We start from the raw sequence: 20578 nt of genomic DNA, 5'->3' as shown, positions 1-20578 counted from the left end.
GATCCCATCCTGGACAAGATGCAACTTAAGGCTTGGAGCCCGTCTATTTTCGTTTCGATTTCATGGAATCATAGGAACTCCGTCCTTCTGCGGGCAAACGGACGGCTAATTGAAGAATCGTTTCGTCTTCGTGGCTGGCGACGATTTCGAAGCGTTCACGGAATGCTGGGGGGATGCTTTCAATATTGGACGAGCAACGTGCTGCACTTTCGAAGCTCGTTTTTCGCGTGTAGGAAAATTGCACAGAAACCTCCAAAATAATCATATGGTTTAAAAAGTAATAAACATATGTAGGTGAATTAAAAATGATAAAATCAAAGAGGCGATATTATGTGCACTTCTTCATGATCTTAATTTTTGTTTGTCTTGTATTTTTCCAATCGCGATTATAAATCTTTAAATTTTAACAGTTGTAATCTACTGTACACGAAACACAAACAATGTCTTTTACCCCTCAAGTAAGAATGATTTCAATTTGGATAGGTGGTATTCTGTGTGCTTATCTTCTCTCTATGGGACACCCTGTATATTATGTACTACGTCTCCTTGCAACACCGATATTAACGCTACACATATTTCTTTTTCTGCTCAGGGCATCTGTCCAGGAAATCGATTGAGACTCCTGGTCGGCCAATATGATACAGGGGGTTGTTTGGTTGGCAGCAGGCCTGACCTAACCATTTCTGAAGACGGTGTACAGAGGCATGGAAAACGGCGTAGCTGGCACGTTCAGCCGAATAGGGTGAGTTATTTGTGATACGATACTATTATTAAATTCACGGGGCACAGAAACTTTCTGTAGAAAAAAATGCATTTGTTCACTCGGTCACTTGAACCATAAATTGTCTCTACTCAACCCTGCGATCTTGTTAAAAATTCTAACTTATTCTTTGAAATATCGAAGTAAGCTTAAAGTGTAAATTGTACTTCGATGTATGTCGTTCGAAGACCAGTATAAAATTTTTCAGAATATTTACTTGTGAACTTTTAAATAACTTTTTACCCATGGATTTGGAAAAAATATTACTGAATTCCTTCAATCTTTAGCTTTGAAATACGCTTTTCACAAAGATGGAGCAATTTCGGAAACATTTAAAATTCAGTTCACGACGAATGGTATACACAAACATCAAAATACGTGGCTATCAGAGTACAGAAGAATAGGCTTCAAAGATCCGTCTGAATATCTGTCCACGAATCATCCCGATTGCTCCCTTTAACACTTAATCTAACTCGGTCGGCCGATATCGCGGTCTCGATCTATTGTCCCCGGAGGACGTATTTTATTGGCAGTGCACGCAGCTGCCATCTCGTATTAATTTATTCGCGATTTGAAAAGACGTAGAAATTCATGAAGGTTCGACCCACACCACCCTCCACCCTGTCCCCATCGATCGACTTTATACGTGGTACAGACGCACAATGGCGTCGTCGGCGGCAGCGGTTCCATTGTGTTCGCCGTAAACTCCCTTCTGCCCCCCTATCAATGTAGGCCCCCGGTCCACCGCGTAGAAACGGGATCTGTCAAAATCAGCTGACTACCAATTCGTTTCCCGGACTCTCCATACTCCTGGCCACTGACTGCGCGCCTGCCATTGGCGTCGCTCAGCATCTGTCAGCTAGGAGCATATAGCGGGACGAGTACAGCAAACCGATCGATTACCGTTGTCTAAACCTCATTCGAAGCCCCCTAACGAAACGTTTTCCACGGTACAATTAAACCTCTTTCTACGTTCCTTTTGTCCCAGTCCTGTTTGTCTGTTAATTTGCTGCTATTGATGAAGATTGATGGAGTACTGGAGACCACGGTTTTGAATGTCCCATCGAGAGGGGGTCTTTCGACATAGGACACCTTTGAGCACCTACTACCCATGAAAGTGCTGTACCCCCCTCCCTCCCCCCGAAAATCGAGGGAAATTTCGTATGGGTTAGTGGGATAATGCATTTTTTTAATACAATTTTGTATTTAATTGAACAAATATCAATGTTCGAAATGTTCAATTTAGTCGAATAAATATCAACCGTTATTTCAACAGTATATAAAGGTTGAAAACAAAGTTTCTACGGTAATAAAACAAAATTATTTTGTGTCGAGTAAATTACGTAAAAACCATGTAAACTTGTTTATCAAATATATGTACATATATAGTTTGACAATGTAATTTTTTGAATTTCGCTCCGTCAATAAGAGTCACGAGTCCTACCAACTGTGTATAGTTTCATTTCATTTTCGGAACAACAGAACACGTAACAGTACATATCTTATCGTTAGTACCATTTGTTTCAGGTTCTATAATTAAACAAATGATACATTAAAAGGGTCGATAAAAGATGGAAGTAAACATTACAATTTCAATCGTCAAGAAATACTTTTTAGGCCAGTTGCATCACTATCCCCATTTATATTTGGTTCTCAAGCAGCTGAATTTCCGATTGGAATCCTTGAGGGCTCTATCCGCGAGCCTGGTGGCCATAACTCAGCCATGCTCTTTTATGTACCGTACATTTCGATGTAAAAAGGAGGGGAAGGGAAAGGAGAATAAAACAAAAGGTAGACGTATTCACGAGCGAGCATTTGTTATTCAAATAGCCCTACAAATAGCTACACAGTGAATGTCAAAACTTGCAACGTCGCCGATCGAAACCACGGGAACAGTGGAGAGTCCGTTGTAACCTCGGTTCCGAGAGTTACAAAATTTTTACGTAATATTTAAAATTGCAGTATAATTAGAAACACTACCAACAAGTTCTATTAACAAAACGCATATATTTTCAACGATTTATGACTAAGAACAAAATAAAGTGTGCCTGACCACATACAGCCTTTTTCACTGTGGTGACAGATGCGTAAGATAACGAAAGATCCAGGGTCGGTTTGTCATTAGGCATTATTCGTCGTAGAGTTATTTCGAATAATGGATAACTGATAACGAATACAGATTTATTCCTGAATAACAAATACCGCTTTATTATCAACGAATAATTTTTCCCCGAATAAAAAATCGTTATTCATTACACCATCGATTTCTCCGGTTGCAGGGATCCGGACGAACGCGTTCGCAAACGCGCAACATGCGGGCATCTGCGTCCGCCGTCGTCGTCGACAGAAATATACGACCGCCGCGTGCCGTCGTCGTGTCGGCGGGTCAACGTTACGCGAACGAGCTTCCTCGGAATTGCTGCCCCATCACGTGCGAATCACTCGGGTTTCAGGTGCTCGCAGGTGGCCCTGGGTCACGCTCTCCCCCCTAGTATTTTTGTTACTTTCCTGTTCCACCGAAATGGGATTTCTTGCGCGCCGCCTAAAATCGTACTTCCCTAAATCTGTACACTCACGCACGAAATCCACGCCATTTCTGAACATCAGTATTCTTCTTGCTTCGATCATTTTTTGTTTAATCGAGGAAACGTCACTTCTGCTATCCATCAATGCGCTTTTGTTCGGTTCTGTTTAATGCATGGAATGGGGAGGAGGCAATTCCCATCTCTAGACACCTCCAAGTAAATAGATGACAAATATAGTTACATCAACTCTACCCGTCCCGACTTTAGTCGAGTTAAATTCAGTGATCATATGTTATCGCGTTATTATTGAATTCCAATCACAGAACTTTGATCATCGGATTTCACGCGTAGAACGGTAGAGTATCTATATTTCGGTAGTTTCTTAATATAACTCAGAATTCACAAGTGTCAGCAGAGATTTTATAGATTTATAAGTTACACGATTCAAGCGAGCGTAATACTAATCTATCCAAGAATGTGCAGTGTAGTTTCAGTCTGTGTCGGACTTCCTGACTGGTTTTCAACGGTGTTATTAGATATTCCGTGAGAAATTATTAACGTAACGCGAAGCCAGCTGTTGCTCGCGTGCACGCTACCGCGTTTCTCGTAAAATAGGATCTCCGTGTACGTGATGTCTATTTTATGTTCTGGGAAAACAGGTATTTCGCTCTCTAAACAATGTCCCCTGCTAACAAATATTTCTAATCAACAATTCATTTCGTATTTGAGCCTCCAAGAAGCAAAATTAATCAACGTCACTTTCTACAATTTTAGAAATTTTAATGTTTTTTTGTAACTTATAGTCACTTCATTGTTAGAAATAGGAGGAATAAAACTGAGATAACTACGTTTGAGTAAGCGGTTTTTCAGATACTTTGTCCAGAAGAACCAAAGCTTTATTTTTTAGAAATCCCTTTAATTTCAGGATAACATTCCTGAATTGTTATCAATTTATAACAAAATGATTCTTACTTTAAAAATGGCCCTCATAGTTTCACGAGTGTCTCGAGAAAGTCGATTTTTCTGTTATATGACCAGTTAGATTCATGAAATGGACCTCTGTACGTCGTTCGAACCGCTTCGGAGCGGAACGGGGCAAAACATATCGAAAGATCCCCGTAAAAATAGAAACAAGGGGCCGTTTCGATGTTCATTTTTTTTTGCCACGGTAGCATACCGTTGCACCCCTCCGAACGATTTACGAGAAGCCGATCCTGCAGGATACCCTACATGGAGCTTCCCTTGTGTCGTTCACCGTGTGCAAAGACCACCGGTGTCCATATATGTCCGTAAGTCCAGACAATATCCACTCTCCTCCTCTTTCCCTCTCGTTCGCTCCTGTCCGCCCGAGGAGAAACGATTCGGTGTTCGATTCGACGCACAGTGGTCCATTTTACGAATCTAGCTGGCAGGAAATAGGAAAACCGACTTTCTCAGACAGTAGTGAAACTAATTTTTTTTCCGAAAATTGACACAACCAAGTACCATGCGCCATTAAGAGTTCCCCCTAAATATGTCAATAAATACTTTAAACCTGAATTTGAAATCAGGATAAAGCAAGGCGAACAAAAAGGTCCCTATTAGTTACATGTTTTTTGTGCTACAGTTTTAATTTTTCAAAATTAATTTCACATCTGAGCAACTTTTCTATTCAAGCTTCGCCGTGGCAATCCAGTGCAAACAAGTACGCTAAAAATGCAAAAAGTGCACCTGTCTATGATCAAAACGCCGCATCAGAAAGCTCGGTTTAATATGTTGTGTATCTTTCGAAATTTGTTTGTCTCGCCACTGCTATTCTCCGTTCTTCCGAGTCACTTTCAATGTCCTCTTGACTATCGCACGCGGGAGGGGAGCACCCGCACACGTTCCAACGCGTGGAGAGCACAAAGTGGGGTCCCTAGAGTCATCTCGATGGAATGCGCGGGGCGGTTTAGCTCAAAGAAGGGCGGACGCGTTTCATCACGTGCACACATATCCCATGGTGAAGCCTTTCTCTCTCTCTGATCTTCCCTCCCTATCTCCGTCTCACACTTACTTCGCTGTTTTCTAAATCTATCTTTATTGACTTCCTTTCTTCTAGGAATAATCTTGATGGCTCTTCTTTTATCGGCGTCTGAAAATCATGGTGTCTCCTCGTCTCCTCCTTTTTTACGAGCTTCTTCGTTCCCTCCGGCAGACTTCCTTCCGACCCCGTTTGTTTTTCTCCCTCTCTATCCGAAGCCTCTTCAAACATGCCTCGTTCTTCTTCTGATCCTCCCCTCCATCTCCCCTTTTCTCGCGTGTTTCTTTTTTCTTCGAAACGTCGAGAATTGAAGTGAATCATGTGGGACTAATTGGCCTCCTCGAAACGGAGCCTTGGGTCAACAGGATTCGCAAACTACGTCTGGAATGACAGTAGGCTGTGTGTATGGAATGTGTATGAATATTCGTGGTGAAATAAAAAGTTTATTCGGTCTGATTGGAATTGTGCATTCGAGACCAATATAGTACATCGCATAACTATAAAACCATCTTGAAACTTCTGATTCCTGCATTTTACATTTATAATTCGGTAAATCAAGTATATCGTGTCTTGCAGCGTATTGGAAAGCAGTATTTCACTACAAGAAAGAACCACTATAGTTGCATTGGTGCATATCAATGTTTCGTTATTGTTTTACAGTTATTCAGTCAAAACTAAGAACTTCTTGCGTTTTTATAGTTTTACTCACTTTCTGGCAGTTTCTGTTTTTACTCGCGCTCGATTTTTCACACCCTCGCTATTTTTCTCTCCAGCTTTTTTCCTTTATGCTTTGCCTGTTGATTCTCTTACGCCCCACCCCCATGATTCTAAAATTAAAATTGAAATTTAAAAAATTACAACGGTAGTATCTTAATAAATATTTTAACACCTTGATTTCGAGTGTTGCATCGGTACAAAACTCGTTTTAAAAGTACGTCAAATCTGTCGCAGATTAATAGCTGACTTTTGTTAACAGTGATCCGTAGTTTCACTGATGTGAAGTAGATCTTAACGTTTTCGATTGAGAAATTCGAGTGTTCTCTCCAAAAAGAAATGAAAACAAATAGGTTAGTTTAATATCGATATTTAACTTCAAAATAACAAGATAAAACATATGTGTCAGTCTCATAATTTTTAAGTAACGTTTTAAGAATCTGAGCGTTAAATAAAGGTAAACAATCAGAACTTAGGTAACGACCTAATAATATCGTGGTCGGTAAAGTATACCCATGGAGTCGCAAGAAGAGTAACAAGAGTATCCGCGACGTAGGCGAAAGTGGCTTCGTGCTCCGGCGACGTTAAATAGAATAACCAGATTGTGGCTTAATTCGCTTTCGAACAATAACGTGGCCGCTGATCTGTTGTTTCATTCGGGACTTTCCATCGCTCGTCGCGGATTCTGTTACAAATGGACGCGTTACGGTAGCTAAAAGCTACTCGAAATATCATACCTCGCAGTTAGTAACGCGTGTAAAGGACATCTGACTATCGTAAAAGTCTTTGAAAAAAGATAGTAACAATTTCAAATGAAACTAAAAGAAAATATTAACTCATATAGCAAAATGGATTTGCTACATAAAACTAGACTGATAGTAATTTTAATTAAAAAGCAATAGCAAACTATAATAAACTGCGTAATAATTATCTTGTAGCAAATGTACTCCAAATCCGAAGTTTTATCATAAGGGCGAGGTGCATTTCATCTCAGAACCACCAGCCAACCTCAACCATAGGGCTGAACCCTATCCCAGATACATATATCGAATCAGTGGATGGATTTGGGACTTCTGTACTAACTGGAATAGAATCAAGCACTTGCAGAAATACTATGATTAATTCAACGAGACGAGTCAGTAAAAGTAACCAAAACACCCATCTGCTAAGCTCAGCTATTGACTGGCAACTGTCTCTGTCCCTGTCCCACCTGAATGGTCATCACCTCCCTTTGTTTATAGTTACTGACTCGATCCAATGGATGAGGTATAGACTTCTGTAGTCGCCGAACCGAACTACCGGCGGATCCGCAACGTCACACGGGGGACACGAACCAGAGGGACACGTCGCAGTAACAATTCCGCTCGAGTTGTCGGTAACAATTCCGCTCCGGTCGCTCGGGCTGAAAGACGGGAATTTATCATCCGTATCGGGAATTTTCCAACTCCCCGGAGGGTGAAGCGCTCGTCCAATTGCCGGAAGTGTCGTTTCTGTTCGCGATTCGACGGTGCTTAGTCGCGACGCTTTGGGACTGCTGATCCCCCTCATCCTCGGTTAACGAAGATGATGGCCGCGCTAGCGTATCCGGTCCGGGGTGACGGGATCTTGAAACCCGTCGCTGCCGTCGGCGGGCGAACTGCCGTTGCACCGGCTGAAAATGGCATGGAAAAAGGAACAGACAGAGAGGGAAATCCGTAGACAAGGCGGACAGATGGAAGGGGGAGAGGGAAGGACAGAAGGAGAACGGGAGTCGTCTGGGCGTGGGCCGGGGCTCTTTAACGGGCGGTATCAATGAACTGCGAAACTTGTTCGCGTGGGATTATCCGCTGAGGCCGGTAGTAGCACGATGCTCTCCCGACACCGGGTGCCGAGTGATCGTAATGAATCGGCTCTCGCGGCTGGAAGACGGTGGAACTGGAAAAATGGAATTCCACGAGGTAGATACAGCGAACGCTTGCCAGGCCCCTCGTGACGCGTCAGGTGTAGCAACGGAAAGTAGTCTGACTCTAAAATTCTTTGAAGGTTTGTACATAGGTTTTAATGGATTCGAGCAGCTGAAATAGTTGTTGCGTTTAGTGTTTCCCGCATTCCGATTTCGTAAGAGAAAATGCGCGAGGATTCTGCTGAGCTGCAGACCAGAGAGGTTAGGGAAATATACTAACGCTGAAAAGTATCGGATCGTTGGACCATATTCGGGACTTCTTTTGCAAATAAAAGAATTCTCACGGTTATAAAAATATATATGTAAAACAATAAAAAATCATTTTGTAGCGTAACAGGTCATAAACAACTGAACAATTTCTGTATTTACAGTTTTGCTCTATCTCATACCGTTACAAAGTTCTATCAAGAAAACAAAAAAAGAACGCAAAAAGTTTAAGGGTAGTTTTCACCCCTTCAGAGTTCATAAAAGTGGTTTATTAACGAATTAGAAAATCACTTATGGGATTCAGAGTTCGCCATAGGAAATATGATAATCAGCATGAAAAAACGAGTTTTCATTCGCGACGAAGTAAAAGCTGTCCGTAGCGTGTGTACCATTTACAGCGGTCGCTATAGGCTTCCAGCGTGGCTGGTGCATGTGCTCGCGAAATGTTCAGGTGACTTTCGTCTATGCGTGGGTGCCGTTCGTTACGGAAACGCGTGGGATCGGTCGCGGGTAAGGTTTGTCGAACCTGTGCCCGATCGCGTATCCGTGGTATCTCGGGTCATTACGTCAGCCCGCATATTAAAAGCGCTGACCAGACGTAGATTAACGGGACCGATTGTAACGTAACAGGTAGCTCTCGATATAAGGACAACTTTCCCCTCCGTAATAGGGGCCCACCGCAATCGATTCTCGATTCGAAGGCATCTAAAAACGATACACCTCCGTCACTTTTCAACAGTTTTTATTCCAGTTCACGGATCCAGTGAGTAATCTGCGAAAAGTTTTACAGGGATGGTTTTCCTGGAAGGGTAAACATGTAGACACTTAACAATTCAAACATTATTAATTTATAAATCAATGAACAGTGAACAGTTTAGGTAATTACTGATCAGTCCAACAGTTTCATATTTAACACAAGAGATGTTTCAAGAGCAAACGTCCCATACATATTCGCCGAATAAATTCTATTTCTCTGAGACCGTTCTATCATGAATACTTCACGCCATCTCACATAATATTGATTTCATCGTGGTCGTTTTCACAAAGGACTGAACGATCATATTAGAATATTAATCTTCACGTTCTCACGTCTCACCTCCTTTAATATTCCGCAGAGAGGCCGTCTGTTTCCAACATATTATGCAAATCGTGCCTGTCCATCGACGAAACCCCACTGCGTCGATAAGACTCTTCATTCCTTTCCCTTGAAAAACAGGATCCATTTTGAGGTCGATTAATGAAGATCTGTCCAATCAGAGGATATCGGTCTGTTCCAATCCAATCGAAAGAAAATCGCCAGTGATGGCTCGTCCTTCCTTCTAAGGAACGTAAATATCAGGCTTATTACTTTCAAATCATCCAGTGTCGGAAACACGGTGGTCGGTCGTGGAGTAGTCGACTTTGGAAATGGGTTACGGCACTTATTAAGGACTATGATAACAAACGATATTATCGGGTGCAATAGGGGCGAGGAAATGACGGTGACCCGCGTCGACGATCTTATTATCGGGCGGGCCAATTTAAATCGGAAATCGGATCGCTATCTAGGAATGACTATACGGTGGTTGACGACGAGCACTGCATCGCGACAACAGCGACCGGGCGGTCCGAGAAGACTATTTAATAGCAGCATATACAAGAAAATATCCAAAAATTAAAATTCATTTTTTTTTTAATTTATTCCTACCAATATATGGACATCTAGAAGCGATATAAAATTTATCTAAACCTTTTTTCGATATCTTTTACAGTTTACGAATTACAAACGAATACCTATAAACAGAAACGATGCTCCAAATGAAAAAAGTGCAGGTTTTCCCTTAAAGTCTAAAAGTACTATCAACCAAATACAGAAAAATGTTTGGGTTTGTCCCATAAACAATTGAACAAAGTCACAGAAAAATCGGCGTGTATCGCTTCACGAACATTCCTTATGAGTCAGACTGGGGGCTTCTGAACCGACCCGATGAAATACGTAAGTCCTGCACACGATGGGAGAATAATAATTAAACCCAAAGATGATCGATGCAAAATCATTGCCGGTGTCCTTGAGTCGTAGAGTATCGATGTGGATGACCATCGTTGATCCGCGCTCGAGACAAGGACCTCGGTCCAGGCGGCTCTCCCTCGACGGAGGACGATGATTTTTTCTCCCGTCGCGAAATGTTGCATTCACGGCCGCCAGCTACACGGTAATTACCGCGAAAATATGGCGTTCCCAGTTTATGATGAAGCGGAGCCTCCTCTTCCCTATCGATCGCATCGGGGGGAAAATGATTAAACTGCGCGCACGGGGACGGGAAATTTTTCACGGGGATGAAATATCCGAGGCTTCGAGCCCACGAGATGTACATTTTTATTATAGAGTTAATAGTGTGTCTGGCACGGGAGAAAATATTCGATCGATTCAGCTGAAATGTTAGCTTTGTTGATTTATATACACTCCAACGGTATCCACGATTTTTTAAACGTTTGACACAATGTTGTTAAAAAAAAGTTATTAATTGAAATTCATCGGTTTTTAAGTGGACAGCGTATAATATTAACAAACATTTCGAAAATACATTTCTGTCATATAGTGAATCAAAGCTCGCTTGGTGTTTTTTTAATCCTTTCTGTCAAATAAACACGAACTTTCATCAAACAATTCCTTAATATTATTTTCGAGAATGTCTCGATCTAACGGTTGGAATCCTGCAATAGGAAAGGATTAAATGGAACCATATAATTGTTTTTTATTATATTGTAGGGGACATTAAGACGAATTCAACCAGTATTACAAAATATGACACCTTTATTCCCAATATTTTACTCAACAATCACCTGAGCAAAAAATATTCAAAGTTACCATTTTCTTTTCGGCCTACAATGTGGTGTATCCCCTTAAGCCCTGCAATTAACGCCCGGAAGTTTATACAATTACTTTGTCGTCGACCGTGTAAAATCTCTGCTAATTTACATTTTATGAGATTAAAATTACTAAAGGGGCCATTTTTTACGGTGAGCGACGGGAATAGGTCGAAAGTTGCGGAGTTTAAGTCTCGTGTAAGAACTTCATAAGAGGCCAGGGCGGTTAGCATACTCGTGATATTCCTCACGTTTAGATCCGGGAAGCGGGCGAGTTAGATGCGGTCAGGTATTCCGTAAGAAGTTATTAAGTAACGTGAAGCCAGCTGTTGCTCGCGTGCACGCTACCGTTTCTCGTAAAATTCGATCTCCGTACGAGATGTCAATTATACTCACGGAAAACAGGTATTTTGCTCTCTAAACAATGTCCCCTGTTAACAGATATTTCTAATTTACAATTTATTTATCATTTGAGAGAAAAGTGGAAATTATTACTCTAAAAATCCCATACTGTTATACTGAATCCTGTACTGTCTACCTACTGTTGTCATCGGTTCCACGTAAATCTTTCCAAAACAATATTTCACATCTTCGTTGATCGTGAAAGCATTCTACTGACACTGTATACGTACTAAACAATTACCTATGAGCTTTCCCCTAAACAGCACCACAATCGAATTCACCATTCGTTCACATAAATATTCGAACCAACCCTTAACAGCGCAGGACAAAATAGAAAAATCCTTATCACTCCCTGAGACAGAGCGAAGGTCCTGGTCGCGCAGGAGGTAGAGATCCTCCTTTCGCGTTTCCATGGAGACCGGCATTCTATCTCCTCTGTTTCTCTTGCCCCCACCCCCATCCCCATTCCATCGTTCTCTTTCCTCTTACACCCTTCTCCCTGTTTCTCTTCTTCTCTGTCTCCTATCTTTGTCCATTTATCCTCGGTCACTCCACTTCTCCTTCTACTCCACCTTCCGTCTCCTACGCTCCCTCCTTCTTGGTTTACCTATACCCTCGCCCTGTCGCTCCTACTCTCTCGCTCTCCCCCTCCCGAACGTCCACGGGGTAGCACGGCTTTCACAGTTAGCGCCGCGACGCTGGTATCGACCGACGCTCCCGCCCTATCCGTACTCGCACGCCAGGCGAACACCACCCACCCCCTTTTTCATTTCGTAGTCAGCCTCGTAGCGGTGCCCGCTTGCCCCTACCAGCACCACCCCTCCACCCTACTACGCGCCCACTACTATAGTATACTATTCGATTCATACCGGGAAAGAACGTAATAGTGGCATCGCGTGCTGCTTTAATTCACGGAACCAGCCGCATTATGCCGCCACCGCCACAATGCTGTTTTAAGGTGGTTCATACCTGACTCTCTAGTCAATAAAGCACCATATTACTAATTGGTGTTAAACACCCATTAATACATTTGAATAGCGTATAAAAATTATATCTATAAATTTCAACTGATATATTTCATTTTTATAAAAATTTGCATTTTTGAATTCTGCGAATACAAAAAATGAGCTTTTGTTGAATGAGAAATATCTGGAAAATGTCGTGACTGATGCAAGACCTCATAATTTAATTCAGTCAATTTTGGAATAGTATTCAAAGGTATTCCTTTGATACAGTATTGTTTAGTTACGCAGAATAGTTTAACAATCGCGATAGAAATTTTCCTAAAAAAGTCGTAAAATTGTTAAAATTTATATATATTGATATAGAATTCAATTAGTGCAAACAATCAAATTTAATGAAATTTGAAGAGTGCTTATTACCGTAAGTAACAATTACATTTTACTAGATTTTATCATTTAAAAGATCAATTGACTTGCCCCTCTAAAAGAGAAAACTGGTTTGTTTCATTTCCTATACAACGTATGGTCGATGTCGTCTCCGGTACACCGACAACGGAAATAAAATCGCAACCTGACCTCTTTTAGTCTATTTCTTTTCTCCGTTTGCTATCCGACAGTTCTCGTAGCTCCGATTTTATCGTAATAATCCACTTTCAAGCTATCGGTTTAAGAGATTCTATAAAATGGATCGCGAAAGTATTATCTCCTTAAAAGAGGAAATGTTGGACAAGCCGATGCTTTATCGTATCAATTCCGACCCTGCACCAGAGGGTATCGAACTTCTTGTGGTCGTTGGTACAATGGGACCTCCGGTATCCGAAATAATTGGAAACCCCAGTGTGCACACTTCGAATTTTTATTCGAATAACATATCATCATCAGATACACGCCTTAAAATCATGTACAACCTATTTAGTCATTTATTCTTACTTTCAATAGTAGCGGAATAATTTAGGTACTCGAGTTAAAATGAACTTCCTGTATATATACTTTTGTATTTTAAATATCAAAGCAATTCTGGTTCAACTGTCTATTAAGTCTACCTAAGCCCGTAAGTCTGGACAGGCTTTCACGTTCGAAGAACGCTGTCCTTGAACGTCTCGCTCGATTTGGATTATTTTCCGAGGCGGACAAGATCAAGCATTCGCGAAATTACAGTCGTCGCTCTTGTCGCATTCCATCGACGCGCGGACAAGTCTCGCGCACCGCGAGAAAAACCGCGATAATTAAAGGCTGGCCTACGGTTAATTAACAAGCGCGACGACCAGCGCGGTGACACCGGTCCGCCTACTTTGCGATACCATGTACCGCACGAAAGAGCAAACGGATAAAAAGCGGCGGCTAAGTCGATGAAAATATATGTAAGCTTGCACCGGTAATTGCAGACGGTTGAAGTGACGTTTCCGCGTAAATGGGCAAAAGACACGATGAAAGACGTCGGCGCGGTTGTAACGGGGATGAACGAAATTGAACATGCAAATAAATAAAGTGGCAAAAAGGCCCTGAAAATACCCCCCAACGCGTTTCTCTGCCGGTTCTCGTATACGTCACCGGGGAGTTTCTAATCCGACTGGATGTCGTTGATCCTCCCCAATAAATGACGAGCAACGCCCAGGAGACACGGTCCTACCCCAACCGGAGCTTATGACCTTTCTATATGCGAACACGCAGCCAGCTCCATAAGACGAGGTGAATCACGTGCGTGCATGTGTGTGTTCATCCCTCTCGCACACACGCACGATAGACCAGGACAAACGTTCTATACATGCGTACACAGGGAACGTGTGTGGTACCGAGTGGATTGCAAATTCGATCATGTCTACTCCTCGATTCTGTGACTCAGAGCCACGGCAAATCTGATTAGGACCGGTTTACATAGGGCTCAGACGTGCTAGGATTCCTTCTTCGCATTGGGGGGGGGGGGGGGGGGGGGTTGAGCGCGAACAAAACTAACGCGACGAAACGAGATTATCTTTGATTTTCGAACTGCATCCGAATAGACACAGAGCTAATTTACGGACGGAATTAGGTGACGGGACCAAGGGACAAGCATGTAATGGGGAAGATGGACTGCGTTCGGGGGTTGTAAGCGGAAGATAACGAGGGGAGCCTACGAAGTGTATCCCGAGGTTTATGATCAACATTTCTTCGGATGTAGGGGAGATCGCCTGGAACAATCTCGGAAAGTAGTAAGAATGATCTCTCCCTTATCTTGGAGAAATTAATTACTAAAAATGTGATAATGTTTTATGTATGGATGTCACCTTGCAACTGGATGTGTTGCCAGAATAATAAAAGAGCGTAGGTGGTAGACCGTCAGGCTAGGAATCCTCTTTTTCGGTTCCGTTCGGGTTCGAATCACGAAATAGCAATTTTTATTTTTTAAGTTTTTATTTTTTACCACAGAAACAGGGCCAGAGTATAAAGCAATTCGTTCGACAATTTTAGGTTCCTTTCGCGGCCCCACCCTCGATTTAAAAAGCTTCTCGAGATCCCCGAGATGCGGCCTGAAACCTAACCAAACTTTCAGTTTCAACGATCAGCTGATGGCACGTCTCCATGTAACGGCACTTTCTACACGGCTTCGATATTAAACGTCCTTATCGAAAGGTAGAAGGTGAGATCACGAGAGGGAAAGGAGCGATCTCGTTAAAATCACCGTGTCGGGTGGTAGGCACGCGCGGCGTGACGACAATTAGTGATTTTCCCGGTTGCTCGACCCCATTGTTTCAAGGGAACCAGAGTCTTTTACAGCCCACGGAGATACCGATCGAATGAGGACAAGGAACGCCGGCTGCAGGAGGCTCGATATCCTGGCCAGAAGTAACCGCTGAAATGTGGGTCACAGTCCTTATCGTCGGCGAGCGGCGTGCCAACCCTCGAAATAACGGAGTGCCACACCCCTTTCGTCGGTGTCCACCCTGCCCCCGAGGCTGACTCTCCCAGGGGACGGCTCGTCATCGATAAACCGTGATCGAGCACTGACCGCAAATCATTTCGGCCCCATCTCATTCACTGATCACGCCTGATGGTGTTGCCATGGCGATACAGGAAAGCAAATGTTCCTCGAAAACAGACTAAACCCGGGTGAAACGCGGTAGCAAAAAAAAAAATTTCTGAAACTCGTATTTATGGACGATGATAACGTAAACGGATTGTCCCGTGTTGCTGCTCCTTTTGTTTGGGAAATATTTTCGAAGGTGACAAATGTCGTGTGTGTAACGATGATGCTTGTTTCGGAAGGGATGACGTCGGATTCTACAGGTAATTCAGGCAGGACATACACTCAGGTTCGGATTAAGATTTTTTGTTGGCCGGGACTATCCAATTTTCGGGGGTCTACTTAGTTGAATAGTGGGGGGATGCAGCACAACAAAATACATAAATCTTCAGAAATTGAAATTTATTTTAAATATAATTAAGTAGCATTTAACCAAAAGGAAATGGAAGGTTCAGAACCACGTCCATTCACGAAGGTTCAAATCCATCCCTCTAGCTGCCACGGCTCGTAAGAGAAGGTACAATAAAAAGTGTAGCACGCTTATGTGTAACGCAAGGTTTGAAGAGCCTCTATTATTGTAAAGCAGCGAACGATGAGCCCAGAGATTGCGCTCCAGGGGGATGCACGCGGCTCCCACGTCCCCTCTTCTCCTCTTCACCCACTCTGTTCCTCGATCCTCTTTCCCCACGATGATGCGCCACTCCACCCTCTCTCTTTGCGCTCAAGTTTTGTCGACGAAATTGCATTTTCCCTTGCAGCTTCGCGGTTCACCGGTAGGAACGCGCGAGAGTGTGCGTTGGCGCGCTCACACAAAGGTACAGGGTGTTCCAGATTCAAAAGAATTTCTTTATTCTGTATACGAAAAAGTAATTCGACGCATTTAACCCTTGCGTTGCGACGAAGTTGACCGCCAGTAGGATCAATGACCCTATTTCTAATCACGTCCTGATTTCTGCTCAATACGTATATTTTTTATTTAATGTAAACAGTTAAATAATAAGTCAGTTATACAAAAAATTATTTAAATTAGTTCAATATTTCCGTGAAAAATGTTACAGCCCGGTGTTCAATAGGGGGCAGCATTTTAATAGAAATAAATTTAATAAGTGTGTCCGTCGTAAGGAACTAATAAAGAATATTTAAAAATTGGTACATTACCCACATTAAATTGCGAAACACAATCTAGAACAACCAACGAGATCGAACTGCTTTTATAATTGTACACCATGAGTGTGTAATACAACTCGGAGAATCGAACTACTTTTATAATTGTACACTACGGACCGTTTCAATTAGCGTTTCATTCTGCCCCCATTCGTTTAAAAGGATTTCACGGTTCGCGCGTTTATAGGCGGCACAGATTAATGTCGACAATTTTACGAGCCCGCCATTGTGGATCGTCGCTTCGTGCAAATTCGGGTCTGCGAATAAATTCCAGTATCCGCATGAGAAACCTTACTACAAACCTTTAACGTTCCGGAACAGCATTTTGTTGTGTGTATTATATAAAGAGAAATTATTTTAATATGAAGAGGAAAAGAGAAAAATTCATCGTTCGAGTAGTCAGACTTAACTGTAAGTTAATTGGAAATATTTGTATGGTAGCTTATTTGAATAATAAAAAAATGTAATATATGTTGGTACAATATAGCAGAATATTCCTGAAATTACCTCCTAGATCTCGAATCAAATAAATGTGAACATTCTTTACAAACATTCCGGAAAGGATATAAAATAAAATTAAAATTACCTCTTAGATATTGAATCGATTTCACGTACAAGAACTTTATGTACGGTAATATAAAATAAAATATTCAAGAGTGAACATTCTCTCGAAAATATTTGCAGAAAGGTTAGAAATCAAATTGAAATTACCAGTTGGATCTCGAGTCGAGTGCACACGCTTTCCCGGCTTGAAGTGGCAGCGCTGATTACTTAAACAGAGACTTCTCGTCACTTTGCTTATCCCGATGATCGAGCGAGTGGCAATTAATCAACCTCTGATCTTTTCTGTGCAGGTGGTGACTCCACAGAAGTGCGGTGACGTGTATCTTTACGATCTTCCAGCGAGTCGGGGAAGTCCCGCGCCTCCTTCGAGACACGATTCACCCTTGAATTCGAACAACGACCAATTACACAACACAGGTACGTAACAGCCCTTTCGTGCGCGCAGATATCGGCAAATTCATTATTTAGATAAAGAGTTTCGAGTAACGGTTAAAAAATAAAAAAAGCGCCTCGCCATTTTTAGTCGATCAAACGTGGAAATTCGAACATTTATAATAAAATGTTACTTCTTGAATAAGTAGAATGCTTGCCAAAAGCTTGGCAAACAATGATTTAATCTTATTAAGTGTTTAACGCTTTGGACTGACAACACGACGACGCAAAATGGTCAGAGATAGTAAATACGCGCCTAAAATTCATACCTTTGTTATTTATATGGAATATCTCAGAAGGTTTTAAAACAGGATAGGGTGTAATTCTATGAGAAAAATTAAGTCGAAAAAAAAAGAATAAAATTTGTTCGGATAATGCTTCGTTTTGGAGACAATCGAACTTGAAAATTTGTTGAATACACGGCCAGTAAAATAGGACTTCGCTGAAGTGTCTGTTCATTGCAGGCCATTTCTACTTATTGGCAGCACGGACACACGTGTTTCAGATGAATACTCAAACTCAGTTTTCTCGAAAACTAAACCTCAAACGAAAAGAATTTATTCTTTCTTTTCGACGTATTTTTTTCTTATTTCTTTTTTCTATATGTATAGTAAGTTGCTAACTAATTGTAAGTTCTGCGGACCCTGATAAGTGGTGCCAGGATATACGTTTTCCTATTTATTTTCGTATTTTTTTCGTATTTCACTTGAAATGTTTGTACACTTGTAATGATTCTTCCTTAAAATTCCTGGTTTTTCAAGTGTATGCCTTATACACTTATAACTTATACTTTATAAGTGTATTAGCCCGCGAGCCATTAAAATCCGATAATATGTATCGTCAAATTATTTACAAAGTATCGCGACGATCGAGATACAATTGTTCTCAGTACATGAGCGTAATTTTTAAGTGGCTGGATTCAAAGCAAACCGGGTCAGTCGGTCGACAGGCTAGCTAAGACAAGATCAGCAATCTCTCACGAGCAATAGAGAGATTGGTCGATGCTCCGCCGATAGCTTTGCTAGATTTCCTATGCTAATTCTGTATATCGTGGAATATCCCGTTCCCGATCCATGAAACCTATATTTCTATTTTATTTTCCAAAGTGCACAGCGCTTTATTTATTACGCAAAAAATTCTTGTCGTGTCAGACATATGTTAACCATCTACAATCGGCAAGAATCATGTAGTAGGTAAGTATTGTTCACATTGGTCCAATGGTTTTTATTGAAAAGAGAATTTCATTTTCAATTAAGATAGTCTAATTTTTATGATATACAAACATTCATGGTATTATAATTATATAAATAATGAATGTTTTAATAACATTAGACTAACTATCATACAACCGATTAGTGATAAACATTCTGTGAAATGAAGAATGAAATTACTAAATATTACTTTGACTCTGACTGCAGAAATGAGAAATGTCAAAAGGTTCATCCTCTCGCTTTGATCATCCATAACGAATAAACGCAGCCTCCGCAATAGCGGTTCCTTCAGGTGACACCAGCAATTTCCCTTCACGTTCAGCCGGAGGTGCTTGTCGGTCGTTTTAGAAATAAAATTAATTTCATATGTCTACAGTGTAACGGTTACTTCGCCTTCCGTCTGGCTTTCTCGATGATATCTCGCACCGGAGTCTTTGAACGCAAAGTCAACAATTTCCTAGCAATTTCGAAAGGACTTAGATCACAATTTCCCTTTATACTTAGAGAATGTCGATGTTACTTTATGGAAATCATAGACAAAGTATAAGAAATTAAAACAGTGGCTTTTTACATCTAGATTTCACGAAACAAGTAAGGACAAGCGAGGTAGCTCGGTAGCTCCCCCTCCGTTTTCAAGTCTAGCTTGAATGTGACACACCTATGTACAAGTGTTTCACTTACACCAATGTACCACTGCAGAGATGGGCAAACGAATTATCTAGATAAAAAGTTTTGAATAACGAATAAAAGATAAGAAAAATATTTCGTCATTTTTAATTGTTTAAACGTGGAAATTTCAATGTGTACAATAAAATAATACTTCTTTATGAATGGATCGACATTTGTCGAACAATTATTTAATCGTCACTCATTAATACTCATTAATACTCAACGTAAAACATTTCAGTCCTAATTACTCGCACACAAGGTTACCTCGATTTGCTATTGCTGACATTTTCAGTGGACAACGGCGGCGATACGAGCGAATGCTACGACGTTCCACCACGAGCGGTTCCTGTGATTCCTTCGCCAGCGAGCAGCCCGAGTCCTGCACCCTCGTGTTACGATATCCCAAGGCAACCACCCTCCTGTACGCCGAACTCAAATTGCTCCGGTGGCTCCGGCGTGACGCCTCTCGATTGCTACGACGTGCCCAGGCAATTGCAGCCCTTGACACCGAGCAGCTCTGCGTCCAGCCTTACAAACGACGGATCTCTCAGCGGATCGAACAGGTACGTGTAACACCTTCGAACTTCTCGCTACCAGCCCGCTGCCCGGGAGTCACCGGGGGGTTTTTAGTGTAGTGAAATCCCGCATTGGCCGTATCCGCCCCCAGCGAAGGCGGTGCACCTTTTCAAGGTTTTCCCCCCGTAAATTAAAGAAAAAAGTATGGCTATCTGTGGAACTTAACAATAAGTTTAATAATAATAGATTTAATTTACTATTGTTAGTGTTAAATTGCAAACTGTTTACTTGTTTGTCGGTTGTTTAGAATGCACCAATACAATTTTACAAATTTCTTTCTTAGAGTTCTTTAGGGAATTTTCTACGATTACAACGACAATGGCTAACGATGTAATCCAAGTGTATTTAAAGCATCAACGTCGAGTACGATGAACCGTGTATATTTGCGAAAGTAACGAGGCATACAGCTGCTAGGAAGAGATTTATTTCGAGAACCTCGAGCTTGAATACCGGACCAGTGCCAACGGCGGTCATTCCTACCACGGATTCAGAGAAATTAGTTCCGTTTACAGTTTGGAGACCGAAAGGGTAGCGACCATGATGGCTTCATCCGTAACATTAAGTCTGGATGTAAATGATACCTGTATCTGAAAAGTTACA

At 41.7% G+C, this 20578-nt stretch overlaps 1 protein-coding gene across 1 annotated transcript in view; it reads left to right on the top strand.

Moving 5' to 3' along the window:
* The window catches only part of LOC107190208 (breast cancer anti-estrogen resistance protein 1), a 70926-nt gene that overhangs the window by 46286 nt on the left and 4062 nt on the right, over positions 1-20578 (top strand). Inside the window, exons 3-6 of the mRNA XM_015578979.1 lie at positions 593-742; positions 17381-17513; positions 18992-19015; positions 19695-19965. Of these exons, the coding sequence (XP_015434465.1) occupies positions 593-742; positions 17381-17513; positions 18992-19015; positions 19695-19965 (578 nt within the window). The remainder of the gene's footprint in view (positions 1-592; positions 743-17380; positions 17514-18991; positions 19016-19694; positions 19966-20578) is intronic.

The sequence above is a fragment of the Dufourea novaeangliae genome, unplaced genomic scaffold (genome assembly GCF_001272555.1).
Source record: "Dufourea novaeangliae isolate 0120121106 unplaced genomic scaffold, ASM127255v1 scaffold168, whole genome shotgun sequence".
Lineage (NCBI taxonomy): Eukaryota > Metazoa > Arthropoda > Insecta > Hymenoptera > Halictidae > Dufourea > Dufourea novaeangliae.
The sequence above is the reverse complement of the archived record's forward strand: the minus strand, read 5'-3'. Positions and strand labels throughout refer to the sequence as shown.